Here is a 22219-nt window from a genome sequence, read left to right as displayed (position 1 = left end):
TCGTAGTGTCATCTAATATGGTGCCACCCTCGTAGTGTCAGCTAATAAGGTCAACCCTCGTAGTGTCATCTAATATGGTGCCACCCTCGTAGTGTCAGCTAATAAGGTCAACCCTCGTAGTGTCATCTAATATGGCCCACCCTCGTAGTGTCAGCTAATAAGGTCAACCCTTGTGGTGCCAGCTGATGTCACCATAGTGCCATCATTGAGCCCTTGTATACTTGAAAAGCAGACTATAGGAGAGATAATAGGATCACTTCCTATAGACCTAAATGGCTCTAGTGGTCCCTCTCTCTCTCTCTCTCTCTCTCTCTCTCTCTCTCTCTCTCTCTCTCTCTCTCTCTCTCACTCACTCACTCACTCTTCCTTCTCTCTCGCTAGCTGCCTCCCGTTTCTCTCTGGAGCCCAGGTAGAGTAGGCCTCTCCGTAGGTGGAATAGGGAGGAGGTAATTATCATAGACCTAGTTTACCTAGTTACCTAGTTAATACACTTATTGTGTTCTCTATCAGCTACGGGTCTGGTACAGGTTTGACAGCTAGCCAACCGATAGGCTGTCACAACCTAATCAACCTGCTTATAGCCAACCAATAGGCTCTCACAACCAACCTGCTTATCCTCGGGTCAATCTAAGCTGTTTCTGAGAAGAGACAGTCTCGTCTCAGTGCTAGGAGACAGTCCAGTGGATGACACCATAGGAGACGTGCGGTTGGAGAGGGAAGCCAAAGAAGTGGTACCTTTTGGAGGATTGAAGTGGACTAAGATACTTTTGTTGATTTGTATCTGATATTATTGTTGTTGTTGTTTTCTCCTCTGGACTCTTTTCATGGTTGTTGCCGAACGCAGTCAAGACAGAGCCGGTGAGTCTGTCTGTCTGTCTGTCTGTCTGTCTATCTGCCTATCTGCCTATCTGTCTGTCTGTCTGTCTGTCTGTCTGTCTGTCTGTCTGTCTGTCTGTCTGTCTGTCTGTCTGTCTGTCTGTCTGTCTGTCTGTCTGTCTGTCTGTCTGTCTGTCTGTCTGTCTGTCTGTCTGTCTGTCTGTCTGTCTGTCTGTCTGTCTGTCTGTCTGTCTGCTCTGCCTTACTGTCTGCCTGCTGCCTGTCTGCCTGTCTGTCTGCCTGCCTGTCTGTCTTGTCTTGTCTTGTCTTGTTTCTCTGAAAGACACGTGTCTTTGTTTACCAGACGGTCTATACTTACTAGATGTACTGTACACATCATATATATATATGCACTGAGTGGACAAAACATTAGGTACACCTGCTCTTTCCATGACAGAGACTGACCAGGTGAAAGCTATGATCCCTTATTGATGTCACTTGTTAAATCCACATCACTCAATGTAGATGAAGGGGATGAGAAGGGTACAAGCCTTGAGACAATTGAGACATGGATTGTGTTTGTGTGTCATTCAGAGGGTGAATGGGCAAGACTAAAGATTGAAGTACCTTTGAACAGGGTATGGTAGCAGGTGCCAGGCTCATTGGTTTGTGTCAAGAACTGCAACATTTCTGGGGGTTTTCACACAACAGTTTCCTGTGTGTATCAAGAATGGTCCACCACCCAAAGGACATCCAGCCAACTTGTCATAACTGTAGGAAACGTTTTAGTCAACATGGGCCAGCATCCCTGTGGAACGCTTTCGACAACTTGGAGAGTCCGTGACCCCGAACAAAATGAGGGTGCTCTGAAGGCAAAAGGTCAGGGGTGCAACTTAATATTAGCAAGGTGTTCCTAATGTTTTGTACACCTAATGTTTTGTAGATTGACTGCATTGTCATGTGTTTAGTGTGTTCAGGTGTCTGCAAGGTCTATTGTGTCGCTGCCCTCAGATCCCTCATGTTAATGAGAGATATGCTAATGAGAGATATGTTAATGAGAGATGCCCTCAGATACCTTATGTTAATGAGAGTTATGTTAATGAGAGATATGTTAATGAGAGATATGTTAATGAGAGATAGCTACTTAAACCCTATTAAACCTTTGATCAATGAACTTCATTGTTTGATTGATCCATCCAGACGTGATGCCAATCACCAAATCAACCAAGAAGAAGAAATGGAAGAAGGAAGCCGGTGATGTGGAAGACCCAGAAGGTGGGTGGACTGATAAAGAATATATATAGAATAGAGGCAATATAGAATAATATATCTGATTAAAGGGACAATCTGCAATTGAAACAATAACAAAGTGGACACCCCGCCTCTGTTTTGGTAAAAAAAAAAAGATATATTTATTTTAAGCAATCATCAGTCATCTGAGTCGGTGCACGTTGATTGCCCTTCTCTATGTGAAAGTAAGTAGTTAACTTGTTCTCTGAAGAAAAAAAAATAGCATTGCATTTTGGTCAAAAACAATTCTCTCCATTTTAGCAGGAAGCAATCTGATTGGATGGCTGTTAGTCAACAAAGGGTGCTTTACTATTTTCAGGCACTTGAATTCCTTTAACTTCCCGTGGGGACACACTTTAGGTTAATGATATAGCAACAAGGGATGGCAATACAGTCTGCTCAATAGTTTACCTTCATGGTTATCTGGCTGATATATATTGTTGATATTGCCCGTCAAAAGGTTTACAACACCTACTCATTCTAGGATTTTTCTTTATTTTTTAAAACTATTTTCTACATTGTAGAATAATAGTGAAGATATTGAAACTATGAAATAACACATATGGAATCATGTAGTAACCAAAAAAAGTGTGAAACCAATCAGAATATATTTTTATTTGAGGTTCTTCAAAGTAGCCACATTTTGCCTTGGTGACAGCTTTGCACACTCTTGGCATTCTCTCAACCAGCTTCATGAGGTAGTCACCTGGAACTTGCCTTGTTAAAAGTGAATTTGTGAGCCAATCAGTTGTGTTGTGACAAGATAGGGGGGGTATACAGAAGATAGCCCTATTTGGTAAAAGACCAAATCCATATTATGGTAAGAACAGCTCAGATAAGCGAAGAGAAATGACTATCCATCATTACTTTAAGACATGAAGGTCAGTCAATATAGAAGATTTCAAGAACTTTGAAAGTTTCTTCAAGTGCAGTCACAAAACCCATCAAGCTTTATGATGAAACTGGCTCTCATGAGGACCACCACAGGAAAGGAAGACCCAGAGTTAGCTCTGCTGCAGAGGATACATTCATTAGAGTTACCTGTCTCTCATGAGGACCACCACAGGAATGGAAGACCCAGAGTTAGCTCTGCTGCAGAGGAGAAGTTCATTGGAGTTACCAACCTCAGAAATTGCAGCTCAAATAAATGCTTCACAGAATTCAAGTAACAGACACATCTCAACATCAACTGTTCAGAAGAGACTGGGTGAATCAGAACTTCATGGTTGAATTGCTGCAAAGAACCAACTACTAAAGGACACCAAAATAAGAAGAGACTTGGTGGAAATCTGTCCTTTGGTCTGATGAGTCCAAATTTGAGACTTTTGGTTCCAACCGCCGTGTCTTTGTGAGATGTAGAGTAGGTAAATGGATAATCTCAGCATGTGTGGTTTCCACCGTGAAGCATGGAGGAGGAGGTGTGTTGGTGACACGGAATCAGCATGGCTACCACAGCATTCTCCAGCGATACGCCATCCCATCTGGTTTACGCTTAGTGGGAATATCATTTTTTCCTCAACAGGAAAATTACCCAAAACACACCTCCAGGCTGTGTAAGGGCTATTTGACCAAGGAGAGTGATTGAGTGCTGCATCAGATGACCTGGCCTCCACAATCACCCGACCTCAAACCAACTGAGATGAGTTAGGACGAGTTGGACCGCAGAGTAAAGGAAAAGCAGCCAGCAAGAGATGGTTAGGGATGAGTTGGACTGAATAAAGTGAATAAAAAGTAGACAACAAGTGCTCAGCATATGTGGGAACTCCTTCAAGACAGTTGGAAAAGCATTACTCATGAAGCTGGTTGAGAGAATGCCAAGAGTGTGCACAGCTGTCATCAAGGGTGGCTACTTTAAAGAATGTCAAATATAAAATATATTTTGATTTGTTTAATGTCTTCACTTTTTTTTGACTGTTAAAACAGTCCTTTTCCCATAGTTTTGATGTCTTCAAATTCTATTACAATGACAAAAGGAACAGTGGATTAACTGAAAAAACCATTGAATGTGTCAGTCCAAACTTTTGACTTAAAACAATAACCTTGACCTTTAGGCTACCTGCTGGTTACTAGTAAAACCATAATTTTTCTGGTTACTGGCCCAACGCTCTAACCACTAGGCTACCTGCCACCTCAGCAATCCTTCTCTTTCTTTTATACAAACTTTGAGTTTTTTCCACTTTCCTAGTGAAATAGTTATTGAAATGATTGTCAATATCTAAAGATTTTGTTATAAATGACCCATCAACATCAATGGACAATGGCCATAAATGTAGTTTTCTGCACATTATATCATTTAAGGTACTCCAAAAGTATTTTTCCATTGTGTTTATGTCATTTATCTTCATTTGGTAATATCATTTGTGGGAACAGTCTGCTGAGAACATTGTTGGGACATCACAAAAACATGTTCACAAAAACATGTTCTGTACAGTTGTGCGAATTATTCTACAGATGTTAGATCGTAACGTGATCACTCTTTTGTCACAGAATTTTCCTGTTGCATCAGGAAATTCAAATGAGCCTCGTCAATTCTTGAAAATGAGCAGTTATCTTTTCATTGCGGAGGATGTCTAGTCATCAGGCCTGTTATCAAAATAATATTGTCTCTCGCTCGCTCAAATGCCTACTACTACTGCAACATTCAGCTTAATAACACAAGATGGTCTCCACTAGGCTACAACATACGTCAAGTGTATACTAAGGTCAAATTTGAGTTCAATCGTGGCCTGGGGTGGTGTAGTGGTTGGGGCCGTTGCCTTCAGCGTGCCCATATAGGCCTACGCCCTTCTGGCACAAATAACTCCTCCCAATTTGATTGAATTTATTTACAAACACAGTTTAAATGTGGACAGTCCAGAGTGATTTTACGTTATGGTGGAAAAAGTAACCAGTTGTCATACTTCTGTAAAAGTAAAGATACCTTAATGACTCAGTAAAATACTACTTGAGTAAAAGTCTAAAAGTATTTAGTTTTAAAGATAGTTAAGTATCAAAAGTAAATCGAATTACTAAAATATGCTTAAAACCTCTCTAGGGTATGTGGGACGCTAGCGTGAAATTGCAGAGCGCCAAATTCAAAATACAGAAATACTCATAATAAAATAAATAAATAAATAAAATATACAGGTGTCGGTTTAAGATGAACTTCTTGTTAATTCAGCCACTGTTTCAGATTTCAAAAAGGCTTTACGGCGAAAACATACCATGCGATTATCTGTGGACAGCGCCCCATGTAAAATAGTGGATGAGTCAATAAAGTCACAAATAGGGACAAAATGAATCACTTACCTTTGATGATCTTCATATGGTTGAACTCACAAGACTTGCAGTTACACAGTAAATGTTCGTTTTGTTCGATAAAGCCCCTCTTTCCCAAAAAACTCATTTTTTTTGCACATTTTGTTCAGTAATCCAATGGCTCCAAGGTGGTCACAACATGCAGACGAATACATACTAAAAGTACCAGCGTTTATAATTAATCCTCAGGTTGTTTGTCTTTATAATCAATAAAGGAAGATCATTTTCACCATAGAAATGCACCTTTATAATAAAAGCATTACATGCATAATCACATTTGTGGTCACTTTTGATAACCTGGATTTTTTTCTAATGGAACATGCTTACTGCAGTTACTGCACATTGCTGCGCTTATAATGTGAAGAAATGGCCTAATCGTTTATCAACATTTTAAGTTAAATGTTCTGATCTGTTGTGTCAGCCTCGTTGCATCAAAATGTTTTGATGCTAGTGATTGTATTAATTTGGGATCTATCGCATCCTAGACTTTGTTGGAATTACGGCCACACAACGGGGAAGCCGCGGGGAAAATCGAGGCATTATCAAGTGCAAGTCAAATTGTGAATGAGAGACTGATGAAGTGTGTACAGCCTGAGCAAAAACAAACAAAGCAGAGCCTTTTGGAACCTTTTTCAAATCATCATGCAGCCTTGTATTAAAAATCTAAACATATAGAACGTTTGCAGATCAACTAAAGTTAATAACTCTACATTAAGCATTTCTTAGTTAACCACTCAACACAGAATAGCCACGTGTGCGCACTCCCGCACATTGTTTGGAGAAAGCCGCTATACTCTCCTTTCCTCAACCCTATCGAGGAATTGTTTTCTGCTTGGAGCTGGAAGGTGTACGATCGTCATCCCCATGAGCGTGCCTCCCTCCTGGCCACGGATGGGGCATGCGACGACATCAATGCAGACCAATGTACCTATGGTGCATGAACAATGAGGACATTTACTGTGATGTGGATGAAAATTTATGGCCAAATGTTCAAGACAGGCTTGACACAAATTACTGGGTGCTAGACGATATGTTCTATTTTCATTCATTTCATTTGTTTCATTTGATTACAGACAGTGACACCCATGTTGCAATTATATCTGGAAAATACATTTAGTTGAGTTTTTTGGGGGGCGTGAATGATTGTAGAGTATGTCTTCCATGATCACACCTTTAATCGGATAGATATTATGGAAGTTGGAGACCTTCTGTCAATTGTGGTGGGTAATATAAGGTAATATAAGTGTGAAAAACTGTATAATGTACTGTAATCTACAGTACTGTAGCATGTTACATTCAACACTTCTAAGGGCGATTTGAAATGTTGCATTGTTTGCTATTGGATTGACTGGTTGTTAAAAAAGACTAAATTGGGGCCTCCCAGGTGGTGCAGTGGTCTAGGGCAGAGACTCTGGGTTTGAGCCAAGGCTCTGTTGCAGCCGGCCGCGACCGCGAGGTCCGTGGGGCGACGCATCGCAGTGCCAGCTGTGCCACCAGAGACTCTGGGTTTGAGCCAAGGCTCTGTTGCAGCCGGCCGCGACCGGGAGGTCCATGGGGCGACATACAATTGGCCCAGCATCGTATGGGTTAGGGAGGGTTTGGCCGGTAGGGATATCTTTGTCTCATCGCGCACTAGCGACTCCTGTGGCGGGCCGGGCGCAGTGCAGGTCGCACTGTGTTTCCTCTGACACATTGGTGCGGCTGGCTTCCGGGTTGGATGGGCGCTGTGTTAAGAAGCAATGCGGCTTGGTTGGGTTGTGTTTCGGAGGACGCATGGCTTTCGACCTTCGTCTCTCCCGAGCCCGTACGGGAGTTGTAGCGATGAGACAAGATAGTAATTACTAACAACAATTGGCTACCATGAAATTGGGAAGAAAAGGGGGTAAATTTAAAAATAAAGACTAAATGGAAAATATAGCATTATGTTATGTATGGTGATGTTCCCATTACAGGTCACAGTAATCTTATATTCTGAATCAATGGTTGTGTGGTGTGAGATGTTTACAATCCAAATGAATGGAGAATGACAGGTTCTGAATGAAAAACACTGCGTTACAACTGTGCCCAGTTTGGAGTTTTGTATTAAGATATGAGTCCAACCCTGGAGATCTACTGTCCTGTAGGTTATGAGTCCAACCCTGGAGATCTACTGTCCTGTAGGTTATGAGTCCAACCCTGGAGATCTACTGTCCTGTAGGTTATGAGTCCAACCCTGGAGATCAACTGTCCTGTAGGTTATGAGTCCAACCCTGGAGATCTACTGTCCTGTAGGTTATGAGTCCAACCCTGGAGATCTACTGTCCTGTAGGTTATGAGTCCAACCCTGGAGATCTACTGTCCTGTAGGTTATGAGTCCAACCCTGGAGATCTACTGTCCTGTAGGTTATGAGTCCAACCCTGGAGATCTACTGTCCTGTAGGTTATGAGTCCAACCCTGGAGATCTACTGTCCTGTAGGTTATGAGTCCAACCCTGGAGATCTACTGTCCTGTAGGTTATGAGTCCAACCCTGGAGATCTACTGTCCTGTAGGTTATGAGTCCAACCCTGGAGATCTACTGTCCTGTAGGTTATGAGTCCAACCCTGGAGATCTACTGTCCTGTAGGTTATGAGTCCAACCCTGGAGATCTACTGTCCTGTTGGTTATGAGTCCAACCCTGGAGATCTACTGTCCTGTAGGTTATGAGTCCAACCCTGGAGATCTACTGTCCTGTAGGTTATGAGTCCAACCCTGGAGATCTACTGTCCTGTAGGTTATGAGTCCAACCCTGGAGATCTACTGTCCTGTAGGTTATGAGTCCAACCCTGGAGATCTACTGTCCTGTAGGTTATGAGTCCAACCCTGGAGATCTACTGTCCTGTAGGTTATGAGTCCAACCCTGGAGATCTACTGTCCTGTAGGTTATGAGTCCAACCCTGGAGATCTACTGTCCTGTAGGTTATGAGTCCAACCCTGGAGATCTACTGTCCTGTAGGTTATGAGTCCAACCCTGGAGATCTACTGTCCTGTAGGTTATGAGTCCAACCCTGGAGATCTACTGTCCTGTAGGTTATGAGTCCAACCCTGGAGACCTACTGTCCTGTTGGTTATGAGTCCAACCCTGGAGATCTACTGTCCTTTAGGTTATGAGTCCAACCCTGGAGATCAACTGTCCTGTAGGTTATGAGTCCAACCCTGGAGATCAACTGTCCTGTAGGTTATGAGTCCAACCCTGGAGATCAACTGTCCTGTAGGTTATGAGTCCAACCCTGGAGATCTACTGTCCTGTTGGTTATGAGTCCAACCCTGGAGATCTACTGTCCTGTTGGTTATGAGTCCAACCCTGGAGATCTACTGTCCTTTAGGTTATGAGTCCAACCCTGGAGATCAACTGTCCTGTAGGTTATGAGTCCAACCCTGGAGATCAACTGTCCTGTAGGTTATGAGTCCAACCCTGGAGATCAACTGTCCTGTAGGTTATGAGTCCAACCCTGGAGATCTACTGTCCTGTAGGTTATGAGTCCAACCCAGGAGATCTACTGCCCTGTAGGTTATGAGTCCAACCCTGGAGATCTACTGTCCTTTAGGTTATGAGTCCAACCCTGGAGATCAACTGTCCTGTAGGTTATGAGTCCAACTGTCTTCCTGGAGATCTACTGTCCTGTAGGTTATGAGTCCAACCCCGGAGATCAACTGTCCTGTAGGTTATGAGTCCAACCCACTTCCTGGAGATCTACTGTCCTGTAGGTTATGAGTCCAACCCTCTTCCTGGAGATCACCTGTCCTGTAGGTTATGAGTCCAACCATCTTCCTGGAGATCTACTGTCCTGTAGGTTATGAGTCCAACCCTCTTCCTGGAGATCTACTGTCCTGTAGGTTATGAGTCCAACCCTCTTCCTGGAGATCTACTGTCCTGTAGGTTATGAGTCCAACCCTCTTCCTGGAGATCAACTGTCCTGTAGGTTATGAGTCCAACCCTCTTCCTGGAGATCTACTGTCCTGTAGGTTATGAGTCCAACCCTCTTCCTGGAGATCTACTGTCCTGTAGGTTATGAGTCCAACCCTCTTCCTGGAGATCTACTGTCCTGTAGGTTATGAGTCCAACCCGCTTCCTGGAGATCTACTGTCCTGTAGGTTATGAGTCCAACCCTCTTCCTGGAGATCTACTGTCCTGTAGGTTATGAGTCCAACCCTCTTCCTGGAGATCTACTGTCCTGTAGGTTATGAGTCCAACCCTCTTCCTGGAGATCTACTGTCCTGTAGGTTATGAGTCCAACCCTCTTCCTGGAGATCTACTGTCCTGTAGGTTATGAGTCCAACCCTCTTCCTGGAGATCTACTGTCCTGTCCAACCCTCTTCCTGGAGATCTACTGTCCTGTAGGTTAACAGTCCAACCCTCTTCCTGGAGATCTACCTTCCTGTAGGTTATCAATCCAACCCTCTTCCTGGAGATCTACTGTCCTATAGGTTATCAGTCCAACCCTAATTTAGTATATCTGATTCAGCTAGTTAAGGTCTTTGTTGAGCAGCTAATTAGTAGAAGTAGGTGATGTTATCATCGCAGTGTTACATAAAACCCTAACTAGAACTTACTGGGAATCTTATTAACTAATGTCATGGGAATGTTCCCGGTTTGCTGGGATGACATCATTTCCAATGAACTCTGAACTCCTCCAACTATTGACTCCAGCAAAAACGGATCATCAACGGCAACATGTTAGTTCAAATAAATAAAAGTGTGTAAACATTGATATGATACTTTATGCTGAAAGATATTAAACATGAACCGTATTCACTAAGTAAATTGGTTATATTCAGGATCATGTTTGACAGCTGTGTCATTCTATTTTCTATACTAATATTAATGTATTATTTTTTTAAATTTACTTTACATGTTATAAAAAATCCATCAAATCCTAAAAGTTTTCACAATTCTGCTACTTTGCTGGAAACCTTTTGCCAACTCATGTCTGTATACTGAACTAAGTGTCCTCCTCAGTGTGTTCTGCTGTCTGCTACCCAGGCAGCCCTCCAGAGCCAGGTATTGAGATGGAGGGACTGGCCAGTAGGAGGCAGTCAGAGACGATCCCTCTGACCCCTGAACCACAGGAAGTCCCACCACAGAAGAGGAAGAAGAAAAAGAAAGCTCAGACCCAAGGTACCCTAGGTTATGTTACCCTAGGATCTGTTACCCTAGTACCCTAAGTTATGTTACCATAGGATCTGTTACCCTAGTACCCTAGGTTCTGTTACTCTAGGTTCTAGGTTATGTTACCCTAGTACCCTAGGTACTGTTACTCTAGGTTATGTTACTCTAGGTTCTGTTACCCTAGTACCCTAGGTTCTGTTACTCTAGGTTCTAGGTTCTGTTACCCTAGTACCCTAGGTTCTGTTACCCTAAGTTATGTTAACATAGGATCTGTTACCCTAGTACCCTAGGTTCTGTTACTCTAGGTTCTAGGTTCTGTTACCCTAGTACCCTAGGTACTGTTACTCTAGGTTATGTTACTCTAGGTTCTGTTACCCTAGTACCCTAGGTTCTGTTACCCTAAATTCTGTTACTCTAGGTACTGTAACTCTAGGTTATGTTACCCTAGGTACTGTTACCCTAGTACCTTAGGTTCTGTTACTGTTACTCTAGGTTCTGTTACCCTAGGTACTGTTACCCTAGGTTTTGTTACCCTAGGTACTGTTACCCTAGTACCCTAGGTTATGTTACCCTAGGTACTGTTACCCTAGTACCCTAGGTTCTGTTACTCTAGGTTCTGTTACCCTAGGTTCTGTTACCCTAGGTACTGTTACCCTAGGTTCTGTTACTCTAGGTTCTGTTACCCTAGGTTCTGTTAACCTAGGTACTGTTAACCTAGGTACTGTTACCCTAGGTACTGTTACCCTAGGTACTGTTACCCTAGGTTCTGTTAACCTAGGTTCTGTTAACCTAGGTTCTGTTAACCTAGGTTCTGTTACCCTAGGTACTGTTACTCTAGGTACTGTTACCCTAGGTACTGTTACCCTAGGTACTGTTACCCTAGGTTCTGTTCTGTTACTCTAGGTTCTGTTACTCTAGGTTCTGTTACTCTAGGTTCTGTTACCCTAGGTTCTGTTACCCTAGGTACTGTTACCCTAGGTTCTGTTACCCTAGGTTCTGTTACTCTAGGTTCTGTTACTATAGGTTCTGTTACCCTAGGTTCTGTTACCCTAGGTTCTGTTACCCTAGGTACTGTTACCCTAGTACCCTAGGTACTGTTACTCTAGGTTCTTTTACCCTAGGTACTGTAAGTCGCTCTGGATAAGAGCGTCTGCTAAATGACTTAAATGTAAATGTAAATGTTCTGTTACTCTAGGTTCTGTTACTCTAGGTTCTGTTACTCTAGGTTCTGTTACTCTAGGGTCTGTTACCCTAGGGTCTGTTACCCTAGGTTCTGTTACCCTAGGTACTGTTACTCTAGGTACTGTTACTCTAGGTTCTGTTACCCTAGGTACTGTTACCCTAGGTACTGTTACCCTAGGTACTGTTACCCTAGGTTCTGTTACCCTAGGTTCTGTTACTCTAGGTTCTGTTACTCTAGGTTCTGTTACCCTAGGTTCTGTTACCCTAGGTACTGTTACCCTAGTACCCTAGGTACTGTTACTCTAGGTTCTGTTACCCTAGGTTCTGTTACTCTAGGTTCTGTTACTCTAGGTTCTGTTACCCTAGGGTCTGTTAACCTAGGTACTGTTACTCTAGGTACTGTTACTCTAGGTACTGTTACCCTAGGTACTGTTACCCTAGGTTCTGTTACCCTAGGTTCTGTTACCCTAGCACCCCAAATAAACTGAAGTTAAAAAAGTAAAATAACAATAGCGAGGCTATATACCTGGGGAACCGAGTCAATGTGCAGGGGTACAGGTTAGTCAAGGTAATAATATATACATGTAGGTAGGGGTGAAGGGACTATGCATAGCAGCAGTTGCAGCAGTGTAAAACATGCAAATAGTGTAATGACTTGGGGGTAGAAGCTGTTAAGGAGTCTTTTGGACCTAGACTTGGCGCTCCGTGCGGTAGCAAAGAGAAGGTGGCTGGAGTCTTTGACCATTTTTTGGGCCTTTCTCTGACACCGCCTGGTATAGAGGTCCTGGATGGCAGGAAGCTTGGCCCCAGTGATGTACTGGGCCGTACGCACTACCCTCTGTCGTGCCTTATGGTCGGATGACGAGCAGTTGCCATGCAAAGCTGTGTTGGAACCAGTCAAGATGCTCTCGATGGTGCAGATGTATACATTTTTGAGGATCTGGGACCCATGACAAATATTTTCAGCCTCCTGGGGGGGGGGGATAGGTGTGGTCGTGTCCTCTTCACAACTGTCTAGTTGTGTTTGGACCAATGATAGTCTGTCTTGTGGTGGTTGGACTAATGATAGTCGGTCTTGTCGAGTTTGGACCAATGATAGTATGTCTTGTCGTGTTTGGACCAATGATAGTCGGTCTTGTCGTGTTTGGACCAATGATAGTCTATCTTGTTGTGTTCGGCCAATGCAACATTGCTCTTTCACACTGAAGACGGGTGATTATTGAAGGGGGAGATTCGTAAATTATGGTTATGAAATAATCAAAAACTTGTTTCTCACAATTGTAGCAGGTTGTGAACGCCACAAACAACGTGAGAATGAGAACGGTAAATTACTGTAATTAATACATGCATTAACAGCAATGAATGTAACCAAATGACAGGGGTTAATGGTATGTTTAGTCCTGGTGACGTGATGGAGAATTGATCCAAATCTACAATCAACGGGCAAACAATTCACACAATGAGAGCCCACGAATTGGCTGGAGACGGTGGAGCACATTCTGGAGAGAGAGACACACACACACCTCTCCCTTCTTGTCTCAACATTTTAAATGATGCTCGAGCCACGTTATCTTCACATATCTTAGATGTTTTTCACAGACATCTTGGCCATGTTCTGTTATCATCTCCACCCGGCACAGCCAGAAGAGGACTGGCCACCTCTCATAGCCTGGTTCCTCTCTAGGTTTATCATCTCCACCCGGCACAGCCAGAAGAGGACTGGCCACCTCTCATAGCCTGGTTCCTCGATTCTCGATTCCTCTGTGGCAATTTCAGGCTTTCTGGTATATATTTTTGTATTTTTTATTTAACCTTTATTTAACTAGGCAAGTCAGTATTTACAATGACGGCCTAGCAAAAAAGGTGTCCTGTGGGGATGGGGGCTGGGATTTAAAATAAAAAATACAAAAATATATAACATATAAATATAAGACTAAACATCATGACAAGAGACAACACTACATAGAGACCTAAAGACAACAACATAGCAAGGCAGCAACACATAACAACACAGCAAGGCAGCAACACATAACAACACAGCAAGGCAGCAACACATAACAACACAGCAAGGCAGCAACACATAACAACACGGCAAGGCAGCAACACATAACAACACAGCAAGGCAGCAACACATAACAACACAGCAAGGCAGCAACACAACATGACAACAACATGGTAGCAACAGGAGATAAATGGGCTGTTTAGACTGGTGTTTTCCCAGATGGGCTGTTTAGAATGGTGTTTTCCCAGATGGGCTGTTTAGAATGGTGTTGTCCCAGGTGGGCTGTTTAGAATGGTGTTGTCCCAGGTGGGCTGTTTAGAATGGTGTTGTCCCAGGTGGGCTGTTTAGAATGGTGTTGTCCCAGGTGGGCTGTTTAGAATGGTGTTTCCCAGGTGGTCTGTTTAGAATGGTGTTTTCCAGATGTGCTGTTTAGAATGGTGTTGTCCCAGGTGTGCTGTTCTGTTTAGAATGGTGTTTTCCAGGTGGTCTGTCTAGAATGGTGTTTTCCAGGTGGTCTGTCTAGAATGGTGTTTTCCAGGTGGGCTGTTTAGAATGGTGTTTCCCAGGTGTGCTGTTTAGAATGGTGTTTCCCAGGTGGGCTGTTTAGAATGGTGTTTCCCAGGTGTGCTGTTTAGAATGGTGTTTCCCAGGTGTGCTGTTTAGAATGGTGTTTCCCCAGGTGGGCTGTTTAGAATGGTGTTTCCCAGGTGTGCTGTTTAGAATGGTGTTTCCCCAGGTGGTCTGTTTAGAATGGTGTTTCCCAGGTGGGCTGTTCTGTTAAGAATGGTGTTGTCCCAGGTGTGCTGTTTAGAATGGTGTTTTCCAGGTGGTCTGTTTAGAATGGTGTTTCCCCAGGTGTGCTGTTTAGAATGGTGTTTCCCCAGGTGGGCTGTTTAGAATGGTGTTTTCCAGGTGTTCTGTTTAGAATGGTGTTTCCCAGGTGTGCTGTTTAGAATGGTGTTTCCCAGGTGTGCTGTTTAGAATGGTGTTTCCCAGGTGTGCTGTTTAGAATGGTGTTTCCCCAGGTGGTCTGTTTAGAATGGTGTTTCCCAGGTGTGCTGTTTAGAATGGTGTTGTCCCAGGTGGTCTGTTTAGAATGGTGTTTCCCCAGGTGGTCTGTTTAGAATGGTGTTTCCCCAGGTGTGCTGTTCAGAATGGTGTTTCCCCAGGTGTGCTGTTCAGAATGGTGTTTCCCCAGGTGGTCTGTTTAGAATGGTGTTTTCCAGATGTGCTGTTTAGAATGGTGTTGTCCCAGGTGTGCTGTTCTGTTTAGAATGGTGTTGTCCCAGGTGTGCTGTTCTGTTTAGAATGGTGTTGTCCCAGGTGTGCTGTTCTGTTAAGAGTGGTGTTTCCCAGGTGTGCTGTTTAGAATGGTGTTTCCCATGTGTGCTGTTTAGAATGGTGTTTCCCAGGTGTGCTGTTTAGAATGGTGTTTCCCCAGGTGTGCTGTTTAGAATGGTGTTTCCCAGGTGTGCTGTTTAGAATGGTGTTTCCCAGGTGTGCTGTTTAGAATGGTGTTTCCCAGGTGTGCTGTTTAGAATGGTGTTTCCCCAGGTGGTCTGTTTAGGATGGTCATCACCATAATGTACTGATAGATACATCACCATAATGTTAAGATACATCACCATAATGTTAAGATACATCACCATAATGTACTGATAGATACATCACCATAATGTTAAGATACATCACCATAATGTTAAGATACATCACCATAATGTTCTATTAAGATACATCACCATAAAGTTAAGATACATCACCATAATGTTCTGATAGATACATCACCATAATGTTCTGATAGATACATCACCATAATGTTAAGATACATCACCATAATGTTCTGATAGATACATCACCATAATGTTAAGATACATCACCATAATGTTAAGATGCATCACCATAATGTTCTGATAGATACATCACCATAATGTTAAGATACATCACCATAATGTTCTGATAGATACATCACCATAATGTTCTGATAGATACATCACCATAATGTTCTGATAGATACATCACCATAATGTTCTGTTAAGATACATCACCATAATGTTAATGGGTGGTCCTTCTGTAGCTCAGTTGGTAGAGCATGGCGCTTGTAACGCCAGGGCAGTGGGTTCGATACCACCCATAATAGAATGTATGCACACATGACTGTAAGTCGCTTTGGATAAAAGCGTCTGCTAAATACATATATTATTATTATTATTATAATGTTCTGATAGATACATCACCATAATGTTAAGATACATCACCATAATGTTAAGATGCATCACCATAATGTTAAGATGCATCACCATAATGTTAAGATGCATCACCATAATGTTAAGATGCATCACCATAATGTTAAGATACATCACCATAATGTTAAGATACATCACCATAATGTTAAGATACATCACCATAATGTTCTTATAGATACATCACCATAATGTTCTGATAGATACATCACCATAATGTTAAGATACATCACCATAATGTTCTGATAGATACATCACCATAATGTTCTGATAGATACATCACCATAATGTTCTGATAGATACATCACCATAATGTTCTGATAGATACATCACCATAATGTTCTGTTAAGATGCATCACCATAATGTTCTGATAGATACATCACCATAATGTTCTGATAGATACATCACCATAATGTTAAGACACATCACCATAATGTTCTGTTAAGATACATCACCATAATGTTAAGATGCATCACCATAATGTTCTGATAGATACATCACCATAATGTTCTGTTAAGATACATCACCATAATGTTCTGTTAGATGCATCACCATAATGTTCTGATAGATACATCACCATAATGTTAAGACACATCACCATAATGTTCTGTTAAGATACATCACCATAATGTTCTGTTAAGATACATCACCATAATGTTAAGATACATCACCATAATGTTAAGATGCATCACCATAATGTTAAGATGCATCACCATAATGTTAAGATGCATCACCATAATGTTAAGATACATCACCATAATGTTAAGATGCATCACCATAATGTTAAGATGCATCACCATAATGTTAAGATGCATCACCATAATGTTAAGATACATCACCATAATGTTAAGATGCATCACCATAATGTTAAGATGCATCACCATAATGTTAAGATGCATCACCATAATGTTAAGATGCATCACCATAATGTTAAGATGCATCACCATAATGTTAAGATGCATCACCATAATGTTAAGATGCATCACCATAATGTTAAGATGCATCACCATAATGTTAAGATGCATCACCATAATGTTAAGATGCATCACCATAATGTTAAGATGCATCACCATAATGTTAAGATGCATCACCATAATGTTAAGATGCATCACCATAATGTTAAGATGCATCACCATAATGTTAAGATACATCACCATAATGTTAAGATACATCACCATAATGTTCTGATAGATACATCACCATAATGTTCTGATAGATACATCACCATAATGTTAAGATACATCACCATAATGTTCTGATAGATACATCACCATAATGTTAAGATACATCACCATAATGTTAAGATACATCACCATAATGTTAAGATACATCACCATAATGTTAAGATACATCACCATAATGTTCTGATACATCACCATAATGTTCTGATAGATACATCACCATAATGTTCTGATAGATACATCACCATAATGTTAAGATACATCACCATAATGTTCTGATAGATACATCACCATAATGTTAAGATACATCACCATAATGTTAAGATACATCACCATAATGTTAAGATACATCACCATAATGTTAAGATACATCACCATAATGTTAAGATACATCACCATAATGTTAAGATACATCACCATAATGTTCTGATAGATACATCACCATAATGTTCTGATAGATACATCACCATAATGTTCTGATAGATACATCACCATAATGTTAAGATACATCACCATAATGTTCTGATAGATACATCACCATAATGTTCTGATAGATACATCACCATAATGTTAAGATACATCACCATAATGTTAAGATACATCACCATAATGTTCTGATAGATACATCACCATAATGTTCTGATAGATACATCACCATAATGTTCTGATAGATACATCACCATAATGTTCTGTTAGATACATCACCATAATGTTCTGATACATCACCATAATGTTAAGATACATCACCATAATGTTCTGATAGATACATCACCATAATGTTCTGATAGATACATCACCATAATGTTCTGATAGATACATCACCATAATGTTCTGTTAGATACATCACCATAATGTTCTGATACATCACCATAATGTTAAGATACATCACCATAATGTTCTGATAGATACATCACCATAATGTTAAGATACATCACCATAATGTTCTGATAGATACATCACCATAATGTTAAGATACATCACCATAATGTTCTGATAGATACATCACCATAATGTTCTGATAGATACATCACCATAATGTTCTGATAGATACATCACCATAATGTTCTGATAGATACATCACCATAATGTTCTGATAGATACATCACCATAATGTTCTGATAGATACATCACCATAATGTTCTGATAGATACATCACCATAATGTTAAGATACATCACCATAATGTTCTGATAGATACATCACCATAATGTTCTGATAGATACATCACCATAATGTTCTGTTAGATACATCACCATAATGTTCTGATAGATACATCACCATAATGTTCTGATAGATACATCACCATAATGTTAAGATACATCACCATAATGTTCTGATAGATACATCACCATGATGTTCTGATAGATACATCACCATAATGTTAAGATACATCACCATAATGTTAAGATACATCACCATAATGTTCTGATAGATACATCACCATAATGTTAAGATACATCACCATAATGTTCTGTTAAGATACATCACCATAATGTTAAGACACATCACCATAATGTTCTGATAGATACATCACCATAATGTTAAGATACATCACCATAATGTTCTGATAGATACATCACCATAATGTTAAGATACATCACCATAATGTTCTGTTAAGATACATCACCATAATGTTAAGACACATCACCATAATGTTCTGATAGACACATCACCATAATGTTCTGATAGATACATCACCATAATGTTAAGATACATCACCATAATGTTAAGATACATCACCATAATGTTAAGATGCATCACCATAATGTTAAGATACATCACCATAATGTTCTGATAGATACATCACCATAATGTTCTGATAGATACATCACCACAATGTTAAGATACATCACCATAATGTTCTGATAGATACATCACCATAATTTTCTGATAGATACATCACCATAATGTTCTGATAGATACATCACCATAATGTTCTGATAGATACATCACCATAATGTTCTGATAGATACATCACCATAATGTTCTGATAGATACATCACCATAATGTTCTGATACATCACCATAATGTTAAGATACATCACCATAATGTTCTGATAGATACATCACCATAATGTTCTGATAGATACATCACCATAATGTTCTGATAGATACATCACCATAATGTTCTGATAGATACATCACCATAATGTTAAGATACATCACCATAATGTTCTGATAGATACATCACCATAATGTTAAGATACATCACCATAATGTTCTGATAGATACATCACCATAATGTTCTGATAGATACATCACCATAATGTTAAGATACATCACCATAATGTTCTGATAGATACATCACCATAATGTTAAGATACATCACCATAATGTTAAGATACATCACCATAATGTTCTGATAGATACATCACCATAATGTTCTGATAGATACATCACCATAATGTTCTGATAGATACATCACCATAATGTTAAGATACATCACCATAATGTTAAGATACATCACCATAATGTTAAGATACATCACCATAATGTTCTGATAGATACATCACCATAATGTTCTGATAGATACATCACCATAATGTTAAGATACATCACCATAATGTTCTGATAGATACATCACCATAATGTTAAGATACATCACCATAATGTTCTGATAGATACATCACCATAATGTTCTGATAGATACATCACCATAATGTTCTGATAGATACATCACCATAATGTTCTGATAGATACATCACCATAATGTTCTGATAGATACATCACCATAATGTTCTGATAGATACATCACCATAATGTTCTGATAGATACATCACCATAATGTTCTGATAGATACATCACCATAATGTTCTGATAGATACATCACCATAATGTTCTGATAGGAACATCACCATAATGTTCTGATAGATATATCACCATAATGTTAAGATACATCACCATAATGTTCTGATACATCACCATAATGTTAAGATACATCACCATAATGTTCTGATAGATACATCACCATAATGTTCTGATAGATACATCACCATAATGTTAAGATAGATACATCACCATAATGTTAAGATACATCACCATAATGTTAAGATAGATACATCACCATAATGTTCTGATAGATACATCACCATAATGTTCTGATAGATACATCACCATAATGTTAAGATACATCACCATAATGTTCTGATAGATACATCACCATAATGTTAAGATACATCACCATAATGTTCTGATAGATACATCACCATAATGTTCTGATAGATACATCACCATAATGTTAAGATACATCACCATAATGTTAAGATACATCACCATAATGTTCTGATAGATACATCACCATAATGTTCTGATAGATACATCACCATAATGTTCTGATAGATACATCACCATAATGTTAAGATACATCACCATAATGTTAAGATACATCACCATAATGTTCTGATAGATACATCACCATAATGTTCTGATAGATACATCACCATAATGTTCTGATAGATACATCACCATAATGTTCTGATAGATACATCACCATAATGTTCTGATAGATACATCACCATAATGTTCTGATAGATACATCACCATAATGTTCTGTTAAGATACATCACCATAATGTTAATGGGTGGTCCTTCTGTAGCTCAGTTGGTAGAGCATGGCGCTTGTAACGCCAGGGCAGTGGGTTCGATCCCCGGGACCACCCATACGTAGAATGTATGCACACATGACTGTAAGTCGCTTTGGATAAAAGCGTCTGCTAAATGGCATATATTATTATTATTATTATAATGTTCTGATAGATACATCACCATAATGTTAAGATACATCACCATAATGTTAAGATGCATCACCATAATGTTAAGATGCATCACCATAATGTTAAGATGCATCACCATAATGTTAAGATACATCACCATAATGTTAAGATACATCACCATAATGTTAAGATACATCACCATAATGTTAAGATACATCACCATAATGTTCTGATAGATACATCACCATAATGTTAAGATACATCACCATAATGTTCTGATAGATACATCACCATAATGTTCTGATAGATACATCACCATAATGTTCTGATAGATACATCACCATAATGTTCTGATAGATACATCACCATAATGTTCTGTTAAGATGCATCACCATAATGTTCTGATAGATACATCACCATAATGTTCTGATAGATACATCACCATAATGTTAAGACACATCACCATAATGTTCTGTTAAGATACATCACCATAATGTTAAGATGCATCACCATAATGTTCTGATAGATACATCACCATAATGTTCTGTTAAGATACATCACCATAATGTTCTGTTAAGATGCATCACCATAATGTTCTGATAGATACATCACCATAATGTTAAGACACATCACCATAATGTTCTGTTAAGATACATCACCATAATGTTCTGTTAAGATACATCACCATAATGTTAAGATACATCACCATAATGTTAAGATGCATCACCATAATGTTAAGATGCATCACCATAATGTTAAGATGCATCACCATAATGTTAAGATACATCACCATAATGTTAAGATGCATCACCATAATGTTAAGATGCATCACCATAATGTTAAGATGCATCACCATAATGTTAAGATGCATCACCATAATGTTAAGATGCATCACCATAATGTTAAGATGCATCACCATAATGTTAAGATGCATCACCATAATGTTAAGATGCATCACCATAATGTTAAGATGCATCACCATAATGTTAAGATGCATCACCATAATGTTAAGATGCATCACCATAATGTTAAGATGCATCACCATAATGTTAAGATGCATCACCATAATGTTAAGATGCATCACCATAATGTTAAGATGCATCACCATAATGTTAAGATGCATCACCATAATGTTAAGATGCATCACCATAATGTTAAGATGCATCACCATAATGTTAAGATGCATCACCATAATGTTAAGATACATCACCATAATGTTAAGATACATCACCATAATGTTCTGATAGATACATCACCATAATGTTCTGATAGATACATCACCATAATGTTAAGATACATCACCATAATGTTCTGATAGATACATCACCATAATGTTAAGATACATCACCATAATGTTAAGATACATCACCA

General features: G+C 39.8%; 1 protein-coding gene across 2 annotated transcripts in view; it reads left to right on the top strand.

Moving 5' to 3' along the window:
* The first annotated feature begins 594 nt into the window (after positions 1–594).
* Positions 595–22219, top strand: part of tmem237a (transmembrane protein 237a) — a 42433-nt gene continuing 20808 nt past the window's right edge. Inside the window, exons 1-3 of one of the 2 annotated variants that reach the window (XM_046347170.1) lie at positions 595–858; positions 2017–2091; positions 10406–10540. In XM_046347170.1, coding sequence (XP_046203126.1) covers positions 825–858; positions 2017–2091; positions 10406–10540 — 244 coding nt within the window. In that variant the 5' untranslated portion in view covers positions 595–824. Of the gene's footprint in view, positions 859–2016; positions 2092–10381; positions 10541–22219 lie in introns of both variants that reach the window. The other variant, XM_046347083.1, reaches the window with a different exon arrangement.

The sequence above is a fragment of the Oncorhynchus gorbuscha genome, linkage group LG01, assembly GCF_021184085.1.
Source record: "Oncorhynchus gorbuscha isolate QuinsamMale2020 ecotype Even-year linkage group LG01, OgorEven_v1.0, whole genome shotgun sequence".
Taxonomy (NCBI): domain Eukaryota; kingdom Metazoa; phylum Chordata; class Actinopteri; order Salmoniformes; family Salmonidae; genus Oncorhynchus; species Oncorhynchus gorbuscha.
The sequence above is the reverse complement of the archived record's forward strand: the minus strand, read 5'-3'. Positions and strand labels throughout refer to the sequence as shown.